Raw genomic sequence first — 12,196 nt, forward strand, 5'->3', positions numbered from 1 at the left:
CTGTTTGTTCATGAGGATGTAAATCACAGGGTTGATGACTGTGCTGCTTTTAGCAAGGAGGGACGGCACCACGCTCGCAATGGGAGTGATGATTCCTGGATGTCCAAACGTGGCCATCATTGCAACAACCCCATAAGGCATCCAGCACAAAAGGTAGCAGACCACTGTAGTGATGACCATAAATAAAATATGGTACTCTCTCCGCCGTGCTGCTGTCTTTCTAATATGCCCTACCTGAGGAAAAACGTGCATTAATTAGTATTTTTTATTCTCACCAGCAGATGATTCCACTCATTCATCAGGTTCAGGAATATAATTTACTGATATTTAAAAGATGTCCTAAAATGTCCTGAATATACCTGTTTGACAGCACAGAGAAGCCGGCTGTAACAGTACACCATGACCAGCACGGGGATTCCCAAACAGAAAATGAACAGACAGATGATATAGGCATGCGACTGCAGGGTGTTGGCTGTCCATGTAACCGAACAGCTGGTTCCTGCCCCTTCCAGTCCATAGCTACTCCAGCCCAGCAAGGGGGGAACTGTCCAGAACAATGAGTACAGCCAGGAGCCCCCGACAGCTAACAAGGGTTTGCTGTAGTCTGGGGCCCTCTTGTTGTAAACCGTTAAAGTGCTGTAACGATCATACGAAAGGATTGCAAGAGAGATCAATGATACAATCCCTGTTTACAAAAGAAAGAAAGAAGAAATTAGTGTATGTACAGTACTAAATGCTCACCATTAAACCACAGAGCCACTTGTATCAACAACATTTTGTCACGCGTTACAGTATGAACAGGAAAAATGCAAATGAACTAGGGAGATTTCCTTAAGCTATTGTTATAAACTCAAGGTAAAGCTGCACAAAGAAATACACTAGAAAATGTATAAGACCATGTTTGATCTTTTAATGTTTGCTTTTGTATTACTATTAATGGTCTTAATTTAGCTCTTTGGTATTTTTGACATAGATGTCAACAGATTTTGCACTAAATGGGAGTTAAATGGGAGGTTATTTGAGCAAAGAAATTATTATTTAGCACTTATCTTTCTGAAATATGATTATATGCAAACAATAGCAATTATTATTATAATAACATATATTCATTCAGATATTTTCAACAAACATTTCAATTCTAAAGACCCCCAAATAGAATGACACCCTATTGAGGTACTACAATATAAAGGCTGCTATTCATTTTAATTCAGTGTTCACAATAAATGTCATTCCAAAACCATTTTTAAAGTTTTAGAGAAAAAAAAGTAAAAAAGCAAATAAAAATATATCACCTACAAATTACAGTAATAATGAGAAGCAGAAAGATATGACAAAAGACTAGATTTCAAAGTTGTACAATACAAGAAAGGAAAGACAAAGGTTTTAAGTAATATATTTTTATAAATATTTATGCCCTTTTCCCTTAATGCTTGTCTTTATTATTTAATGTTAAAAAAACTAGAAAGTCAGATAAAACTGTGATGTCAATAAATAAATAAATAAGGGGGAAGTTGTGGCCTAGTGGTTAGAGAGTTTGACTCCTAACCCTAAGGTTGTGGGTTCGAGTCTCGGGCTGCCAATACCATGACTTAGGCCTTGAGCAAGGCACCGAATCCCCTTGAAAGGATAATGAATGTTAGTAAACCAGCACCAATCTGATAATACAAGTGATTTAGTTTACATGTCTGTTTTTCAAAATTTATTTCCTTACATTCATTGCCTGACAAAAACAAAAAATTGTTAATTTGAGGGAATAATTACAGGGAAAAAAAATACAATCTGCCTTACTATTCACATTGGTTCCCAATGAAAGCTCTTAGTGTCAAAGCAATGTTATGGTGTTCATAAAAAAAAAAAAAAAATTATAAAAAAAAAATATATATATATATATATATATATATATATATATATATATATATATATATATATATATATATATATATATATATATATATGTATATATATATGTATATATATATATATATATATATATATATATATATATATATATATACAGTACAGACCAAAAGTTTGGACACACCTTCTCATTCAAAGGGTTTTCTTTATTTTCATGACTATGAAAATTGTAGAGTCACACTGAAGGCATCAAAGGCTATTTGACCAAGAAGGAGAGTGATGGGGTGCTGCGCCAGAAGACCTGGCCTCCACAGTCACTGGACCTGAACCCAATCGAGATGGTTTAGGGGTGAGCTGGACCGCAGACAGAAGGCGGTCTTTGAAGAACCTAGAATATGACATATTTTCAGTTGTTTCACACTTTTTTATTATGTATATAATTCCACATGTGTTAATTCATAGTTTTGATGCCTTCAGTGTGAATCTACAATTTTATATATATTTACATACACCGGTATATGTAAATGACAGGTACAGATATTTCAAGAAAACACATTTTAAACATTTATGTGCAAATAAGTTAATTCATATCATGCCAAAACAGATTCTTCTCCAACATTGAGATATGCCAATTCATTATGGACATTAAGTCAACAGATATTCACCAGAATATGAAGGGCACATAGACTGTTCCTTTTTTTCTCCCTTAATGCATGCAAAAGCTGTGCTAATAAAGATCTTTGTAAATCTGCTAATCTTTGAGTCTGTTGACGGAATCTTAGGCTGTCGCATTTGTCAGTGTTTATGCAAGAAACGGCACACAAGAGTAGAGCCGAACATATTTGCACTGCAGAAACAGACAGCAGGGGATTACAGGGGATTTTTCATATCTTGAGTTTGTTGTTTAGTAGAGTCAGACACTGCAGCTTACTTTTTCCTTGGCTGTCATAATGCACATATTGCGATTTTGCAGAAAAATTAACAGGGATACCTTGGTGCAGCTAACATGGAAAAGTAATACACATTCTTAATTTACTTACAACATACCTTTTAAATACGTACAGTATACAGTATACTTGATACTTGTTGTGTGGATGTACTATTCCAGGCAATGAATTTCTATGTAATTTTTTTGTGTGCTATTTCTTTTCAGTGAACAAGGTATCTTTTTTTACTCTGTCAATAAAAATAGTTCCAAACCAAGTCAAAGCAGAATCAACAATTGCATGTGCCCATACAGCACAGTTGTTTTTAATTCATGAATGAAGTATTGTTTTTTGAGGGGTTAGTGAATGATTCAATGACTTTCTGATAAAGACTTTTGTAATTTAGTAATTGATAAATCCCCACCACTAATATACAGATTGACAACTTACATTTTTGTGGAACATCTAACCTTTGAAAAGCAGAATGATACAAACAGTGAATAGGCCTAGTCATACTGAACTTAATATCAACACTTTTGGAGTACTGCTCAGCCAATTAGATTAGGAAGGAACTTAATGTTACAAATGTTTGTAAACACCAGGGTAAAGGCTCCCAGAGAAGTACATGAGAAAATTTATAATACGTGTTTATTTTCTTAATATTTATATTCTCATTACTATTATTGGCCTTTCTTAAGCTCTTTGGGATTTTCAACATACTTTCAGCACAAACAAAGACAGCTACAATGGGATAATAGCCTCAGATTCAACAGATACACAATGACGTGTATGGAACAGCTACTTCAGCTTGTAGGGGTAATAAACTAAGAAACTGTTGAAGCTTTGCAAAATAAGTGGGATTGGATAACATTGTACAGTGGACCTAACCTTGACCACCAATGTGTCCCCTTAAAAAAGGTGTAAATAAAATATAGTAATATAGTAAATAAAAAATAGTAAATAAAGGCTTATTTTGTCTACCTGTTCATTAATTTTTTAATAATATCTCTTTCAAAAGGAATAAGATTAAGTCAACTAAAAAAGAGGCTCTAAAAGCTCTATAGGTTTTTTTTTTTTTTTTCAGACTAAAAATGTTGATTTTTGTCTGATTTAGATAACTGCTAAAACCACATGCATATTTCTGAAACAATGGGAAATATAAAAGATCTCCAGCTACAAATCCACAAACAACTGCAAACAAATGCATTTTCTATCCATTTGGTTTTGGTTTTGCCTTAAAGAACAATGTCTATCTAAAATCTCATAAAGTAATTCCACAGCGATCCTAATTTTACAGAACTGAGATGAAGATGAAACGTTTTCTCATCGCTCCAAGTCATGCATGAGTTTGGAGTACAGTAGTCAACATTTGAAGTGGACCAAAAAAGTTGCTCAAAGTTAAGACATGAAAGGGTATTGTTTTGGCTTTAGGACAACTTAGATTAAAGGTTTTGATCCACTTCAAATGATGACTGGTGTAGATCCCCCTCAACCAGATTTATTTTTTCATGAACACTTTCTCAGTTTAATTGAATTTGGAGAAACATGAGAGACATACAAAGCACTTGGGGTGCTCAGATGGGTCTTCAGCTGCTATAGGCATCCACTTAAAATTTGAAATATTACATTCAAAGATGCTCTTCTGCACAGACGTGTGTGGCTATTTAAGTGACTGTTGCTTTCCTGTCAACTGAACCTGTCAGAATGTTCATCTAATCTCTCCTATTAACAAGGCATTTTTGCCAGAGAGGTGCTGATACCACAGCTTTTGTTTCTTTCTTGTTTTTCGCACCGTTCTTGAAAACCAGTGGCATGATTGTTTGGCTAAGAGTACAGAGATATATTATCTATTTCTGCAGGTTACACTGATACACCACTAGGTTATTAGCATTTTACTCTTATAAGCATAAAAAACAAGTATTCCCTGATTAGTTTAAACACACCTCTTTTATCTAAGAATGTGCTCTGGTAGTTACTTTAGTTCAGCACAAGGTCTGCACTTGCACCAGAACTTGCATTTATGATTGAAACATCTATACGACACAATGAAGTGTCTACATTTTGTTGGTTATGAGAGCATGAAAAACATGTCAATGTGCACAACGCCAAACATGTCAATGTGCACAACAATGTACAGACAGCAGTACAGACCAAAAGTTTGGACACACCTTCTCATTCAAAAAGTTTTCTGTATTTTCATGACTATGAAAATTGTAGATTCACACTGAAGGCATCAAAACTATGAATTAACACATGTGGAATTATATATGGAATTATATACATAACAAAAAAGTGTGAAACAACTGAAAATATGTCATATTCAAAGTAGCCACCTTTTGCTTTGATTACTGCTTTGCACACTCTTGGCATTCTCTTGATGAGCTTCAAGAGGTAGTCACCTGAAACGGTCTTCCAACAGTCTTGAAGGAGTTCCCCGAGAGATGCTTAGCACTTGTTGGACCTTTTGCCTTCTGTCTGCGGTCCAGCAGGCATGTGTGTGTGTGTGTGTGTGTGTGTGCGTGTGGCATTAATAATATGATTTGTCATATTTTTTTAATAGATTAAAAATATAAATAACAACTGTACAAAGTTCACCTGTTCATTATTATTATTATTATTAATATTATTATTGATATAACATTTTGTATATGTAGCTTACATTACGTGTTTGTGTAAAGGAGCAGGTGAATCAGTTTTTGAACCGGTTTGTTGAAACATCCTACCCAAAAAATCAATTCAAGCAAAAGAATCGTATTTCCATGCTACTGTCAACTGACCACGTCTTCTTCCGCTTGTCAAAATAGTTCTGCTCAGTTTTGTGGAATATTACGCATTTATTCTCACAGTATAATTTCATAATATGCTGATATTTAAATTACAAAAATTAAGATTTAAGATTTTTAAATATATTCGAACTGAAGGAATTCCCGCCCTAGCGCAAGGATACATTTTCCTCTAAGCACGCAGTGGGGCTGCTGCGTGTTCAGAAGGAATCACTAGACCTTCAATTTCATGGTCAATCTTCAATGTGAGGCGAAAATAAGCAGGTAAAATTCATGTTTTCTATTTTTGGTCATTACTGTATAGTACTGTATGTCAGTTCCCTATCTGTCGGTCACTACGAGTTATGTCGACCGACAAATGGAGTCTCTCTTGGGAGGCCAATCATCTCTGAATTTAAGAGAAAACGCCAATAAAAATTGGCTAGTGGATTAACATACCTGAGCCACTCCCGTGCCGACAGGTATAAATAGGGCGACAGGTGCATCCACTCATTAGATTTTTGCTTCAGAGCCGAGTGGTTGTATGAAAGCTGTTATACTCCACAAAGCCATTCATCTGCTGTGTCGGGAAGCTGTTCTGGTTGACCATGGCAATGCTGTGATCGCGTCTCCCCTTTCTTAAAGGGAAGGGAGCAGACCCCTCTGTCACTACCCGTTCTGGTTTCTCTGTCTCGAGCAGAGGACCGCCGGCTAGTGCTCTGGGAGATTTGAAGGTGACAGTGAGAGCTTCTCCGCCGGGCCACGCCCCACGGACCTCTTACCCCTTCCGCAGTGTTTGTCCTGTGCGGCTGCTGGGTGATTTTGCTGGGCTGTCTTATGGCAGTCCCAACGGGCCATTCAGTTTGCCGACGGTGATCAGATGTCGATTGCAGCATCGGGGATGGGCTGTTGACCTCTGTGGATGAAGATTCGTTGGGGCTGCCCCCCTCGGGTGTTGTCGCCACTGCCGAATTGGACCCAGAATTGACAGCCGTGCTTGCCCGGGCAGCTGTGAGCATCAGGATGGAGGTGAATGCACCGCCCAGCCCTGAGTGCTCATGGCTGTTTGATTGGTTCTCGGTGTGGAGAGCGACTCACAACCGCATTTTATTCTGGTTCCTTTCTTCCCGGATGTGCATGGGGAAGTGATGTAGTCGTGGATGGCCCCTTTTACGGCCAGAAGCAGCTCATTTCGTTCCTCCGTCCTCACTACCCTCGATGGCGGGGCAGCTAGGGGTGAGTTGACATTCCCCAGCAGGAGAGTGTGATTGCGGTGCACTCGTGTCCGCAAAACGCCGCCACTGGGAGAGATAGTCCGCGCCTCTCACCCAAGGCCTGTAAGCTGTTGGCCGCGCTCGCTACCAAGGCTTACAGTGCTGCAGGCCAAGCTGTCTCTGCTTTGCATGCCATGGCTATCCTGCAAACCCAACAAGCCAAGGCTTTAACAAATGCGCGAGGCTAGGACCAACCTGATGTTGATGCAGGAGCTGCGCGTGGCAACTGACCTCCCCCTTCCGGGTGACGGAAGTCACAACGCAGTCCCTCGGGTAGGCGATGTCCACTCTGGTGGTCCAGTAGTGCCGTTTCAGGTTCAGCCTGGTCTGTATGAGAGACATTGACAAAGTGCATTTTCTCGATGCTCCCATGTCCCAGGCTGTCCTGTGTGGCGACGCTGTCAGGGGCTGTGCCCAGTAGTTCCTGACAGAACAACAGCAGACTGAGGCCATACAGCACATCTCGCCACGACGTGATCCTCCGGTTGCCACCATTCTGTCGCAGGCAGTGCCTCAGCCTGCTCGTCGCCGTGGGCACCCCCCTGCGTCCTCCACACCAGCTCCGCCCTGTGCTGAGAGTTCTTCGAGGCCGGATCGTCGAGCCCCGTGCAGGAGAGCGGCGCCCACCGTGTCACTCCCGGCTGCAAGTTCCTCAAAGAAGTCGACTAAGCGGCCCTGACACGGGCAACTCGGAGATGTGGGAATCTGCTCTTCAGGAGCTGGCGAAGACAGTGCCACTCCTTCCCCTGGAGCAGGGCCGGGTGGAAAATCTTCAGTTATGTTTCTTCTGTTCCGCTGCTGGTCAAATGGCCAGTGGCTCCCACTTTTTCAATGAAAGAGCAATTTCCCTTTCCTCCGAGTTGCAAGGCTCGTGTGTTGACGATGAGCGACGCACTGCCTCCTCATTCTCACCCACGACGCCCCGTTTCGCCAGCGGTCGAGAGGTCGCGGTTCGGAGACGCAATGCCTCTCCACGCGTCTCTGGCCAGTTCCTCCGGGAACACGGGGGTGTGGCTGTGATGACCCAGGACGCAATGCCTTCTGGGCCTTCTGACACGACTCCCCATCGCTGCACCACTGCGGGTATGTCGACTGTCCCTTTGGTGCCACTTGTACGGAGTCTGGGAGCATGGCTTGCGCTGCCCAACCCATCATGCTGGCTCATCCGGACGGTCCGACTCGGCTACGCGATTCAGTTCGCCTGGCGACCCCCCAAGTTCAATGGCGTGCTCGAGACTTCGGTGGCAGTCCGGGATGCCTCTGTCTTGCGCGAGGAGATTGCTGTCCTGCTGGCGAAAGATGCAATCGAGCCGGTCCCTCCAGCCGAGATGAGGACGGGGTTTTACTGCCCTTACTTCATCGTACCCAAGAAAAGCGTTGGCCTTCGGCCTATCCTGGATCTGCGAGTCTTGAATCGGGCCCTGCTTAAGCTCCCGTTCAAGATGCTGACGCAGAAACGCATTCTCAAATGCGTTCAGCCCCAGGACTGGTTTGCAGCGATCGCCCTGGAAGACGCGTACTTTCATGTCTCGATCCTCCCTCGCCACAGACCGCTCTGCGGTTTGCATTCGAGGGTCAGGCATGGCAGTACAAGGTCCACCCCTTCAGGCTCTCCCTGTTCCCCCGTGTCTTCACGAAGCTCACGGAGGGCGACCTTGCCCCACTCTGGGAAGTGGGCGTCTGGATCCTCAACTATCTCGACCACTGGCTCATTATGGCCCGGTCCCGAGAGCAGTTGTGCGATCACAGGGACTTGGTGCTCCGGCACCTCAGTCAGTTGGGGCTTCAGGTCAACCGAGAGAAGAGCAAGCTCTCCCCTGTGCAGAGAATCTCTTATCTCGGTATGGAGTTAGACTCGGTGAGTATGACGGCACGGCTCACCAGCGAGCGTGCCCAGTCAGTGCTGAACTGCCTGAGTTCCTCCAGAGGCAGGACAGTGGTACCACTGAAACACTTTCAGAGGCTCCTGGGGCATATGACATCCTGAGATGGGCATGGCGCCATGGTACACATCGTGTCACCATCACACCGATGTGTCGCTGCCTATTCAGCCCCTGGTCGGACCTTGCCTTTCTACGGGCCGGCGTGCCCTTAGAACAAGTGTCTCGGCACGTTGATGTCACAACAGATGCCTCCAACTCGGGCTGGGGCATGACATGCAATGGGCAGGCAGCTTCAGGGTCCTGGACAGGACCTCGACTGCTTTGGCACATCAACTGCCTGGAGTTGCTGGCAGTGCATCTAGCTTTGCGACGGTTTCGTCCGCTGCTGCTGGATATGGTCCGCACGGACAACACTGCGGCTGTTTCGTACATCAAGCGACAGGGCAGTCTACGATCACGTCGCATGTCTCAACTCGCCCGCCATCTCCTCCTCTGGAGTCAGACGTGGCTCAAGCCGCTGCGCGCTGTCCACATCCCGGTGGAGCTCAATCGTGCAGCCGATGTACTCTCACGACAGCTCACTTGCCCCGGAGAATGGCGACTCCATCCCCAGACGGTCCAGCTGATCTGGAGTCAATTCGGGGAAGCTCAGGTAGACCTGTTTGCTTCCCACGAGTCCTCCCACTGCCAGCTGTACTATTCCCTGTCCCAGGCCCCCCTGAGCACAGATGCCCTGGCACACAGCTGGCCTCGGGCTTTACGCAAGTATGCGTTTCCCCCAGTGAGCCTGCTCGCACAGACACTGTACAAGGTCAGGGAGGACGAGGAACAGGTCCTGTTGGTTGCGCCTTACTGGCCCACCCGGACCTGGTTTTCGGAACTCATGCTCCTCCCTGGCGCATCCCCCTGAGGAGAGACCTCCCCTCTCAGGGGCTTGGTACCATTGGCACCCGCGTCCAGATTTCTGGAACCTCCACGTGTGGCTTCTAGACGGGACACGGCAGACCTAAGTGATCTGCCCCCAGCGGTGGTAGACACTATCCCTCAGGCTAGAGCCCCTTCTACGAGGCAGGCCTATGCTCTGAAGTGGAGTCTGTTCACAAATTGGTGTTCTTCTCACCGAGAAGACCCCCGGAGATGCCCAGTCAGAGTCGTGCTTTCTTTCCTGCAAGAAAGGTTGGAGCGTGGGCTGTCACCCTCCACCCTAAAGGTGTATGTGGCTGCCATCGCAGCCCATCACGATGCAGTGGACGGCCGGTCCCTGGGGAGGCATGACCTGATCGTTAGGTTCCTGAGGGGTGCCAGAAGGTTACATCCTCCTAGGACACCCCTAATTCCCTCCTGGGACCTCTCTATTGTCCTGGCGGGACTTCAGAGGGGTCCCTTTGAGCCACTGGATTCAGTCGAGCTTAAGTTCCTGTCTCTCAAGACAGCGCTCTTGATCGCGCTCACTTCCATCAAGAGGGTCGGGGACCTCCAAGCATTTTCGGTAAGTGAAGAGTGCCTTGTGTTCGGGCCGGCCTACTCTCACATTGTCCTGAGACCCCGGCCTGGATACGTGCCCAGGGTTCCCACCACTCCCTTCCGAGACCAGGTGATGAACCTGCAAGCGCTGCCCCTGGAGGAGGCAGATCCTGCCTTGTCGTTGCTGTGTCCCGTAAGAGTGCTTCGCATATACGTGGACCGCACCCAGAGCTTTAGAAGCTCTGAGCAGCTCCTGGTCTGCTTTGGAGGTCACCAGAAGGGGAAGGCTGTCTCTAAGCAGAGGTTGGCCCACTGGATAGTGGACGCCATCGCCTTGGCTTACCATTCCCAAGGCGAGCCATGCCCACTGGGGGTGAGGGCCCACTCCACACGGAGTGTGGCCTCCTCCTATGCGCTGGCGCACGGCGCCTCTCTGGCAGACATCTGTCGAGCTGCAGGCTGGGCGACACCTAACACCTTTGCGAGGTTTTACAACCTCCGTGTAGAGCCAGTTTCTTCCCGTGTGTTGGGTAACAGGTAATTGGCGGGAAGGGCTGGCTGGGTGTCATGCTTGCTGTGCCATTCCCCCTAACACGGGGATGTGAGCACCTTTCTTCTCCCAGTAGAGTTCCCCGGTTGGCGTACCCTGGTCGAGCATCCTCCAGCACCCTCGGCAGTCAGACTTGGCGGAGCAGTCTGTCGCCAGGCCCAGTACTGGTGTTAGCATGCCCGGAGTCCCGGTCCCGTAGGGAGGTGACATGTGGATATACCGATATGGACTGACCCAGGGGCAGTACTACATATGGAAGGGGTCTCTGAGGCAGGTCCTACCTTGGAGTAGGGATGGAACGGCTGCCAGAAGACATACGTAACCCTCGTTCCCTGATGGAGGGAACGGAGACGCTATGTACCCATGCCACAACCTTGAACCATTCGCTGTTGCCGGGACACGTTCTCGGCTCCTCAGCGTAAAACCTAATGAGTGGATGCACCTGTCGCCCTATTTATACCCGTCGGCACGGGAGTGGCTCAGGTATGTTAATCCACTAGCCAATTTTCATTGGCGTTTTCTCTTAAATTCAGAGATGATTGGCCTCCCAAGTGAGACCCCATTTGTCGGTCGACATAACGTCTCCGTTCCCTCCATCAGTGAACGAGGGTTACGTATGTAACCGAGATGTTCTTTGAGTTCTAGCAATTAGAATGTTTACCTTTTTTAATTGTTAAACCAGTGTTTCAAAATTCGGCACTGACCAGTTCCGTCAGTCATTTAAAATCTTCAAAAAGTTTCAAATTTAGGCTTCATTTGATGTCATTTTTATTTGTTTTTCTAGAATTTATCAGAATCTTACCACATAATTTTGTAGTTGTAGGTTTTGATACCATGTAAGTTAGGCTAAGTTAACTGCTAACGTTATATTGTGGTCAAAGAACTTTAAGAATGAGTTTAACCGTTAGCTCAGATAACGTTAAGTTCTAATCTGTTGACATGTTTCATCTTTACCGAACTTCGACGCATAGTGCAGTGTTTTAATCAGTTTTTATATACATAATCGTAGGCGTCGTCTAAAACCTCAAAAAATGCAATTTTCCGAGGTGAGGTTGGATGAAAATTCTGGATTCAGAAACTTAAAGTGACGTGCGATTTGAAACGTTAGTAACGGTATGTTGGTCGACACTTTTTCCTCTTCAAGCACTGATTATTAAGCCTGTATGAGGAAATTCACTAGGGATGTAACAATATGAACATTTCTTATCACGATTATAGTGACCAAAATGATCACGGTTATCAGTATTATCATGGTATTGTTATAATGTGCTGGAGATGTTTAAAAAGTACATACATATAAATTACTTAACCAAGTTTTATATTTAAAAATCAACAAATAAAATGACTTTTTGTTTGCATAATCACTAAAACAATAACATTACCAATGATGGTTTATTGGAACACTACAATTAGTTAAATGATTTATTGACTGCTTTCAAAAACGTAACTTCAGAAACAGAGAATATGCTGTAACTTTTCA

The 12,196-nt window shown here is 44.7% G+C and overlaps 1 protein-coding gene across 1 annotated transcript in view; it reads right to left on the minus strand.

Moving 5' to 3' along the window:
- The window catches only part of LOC113096952 (opsin-3-like), a 51,867-nt gene that overhangs the window by 5,764 nt on the left and 33,907 nt on the right, over positions 1 to 12,196 (minus strand). The window contains exons 2-3 of the mRNA XM_026262171.1: positions 360 to 685; positions 1 to 234 (exon numbers count right to left, since the gene is read on the minus strand). Coding sequence (XP_026117956.1) covers positions 1 to 234; positions 360 to 685 — 560 coding nt within the window. The remainder of the gene's footprint in view (positions 235 to 359; positions 686 to 12,196) is intronic.

The sequence above is a fragment of the Carassius auratus genome, chromosome 6 (genome assembly GCF_003368295.1).
Source record: "Carassius auratus strain Wakin chromosome 6, ASM336829v1, whole genome shotgun sequence".
Classification (NCBI taxonomy): Eukaryota; Metazoa; Chordata; class Actinopteri; order Cypriniformes; family Cyprinidae; genus Carassius; species Carassius auratus.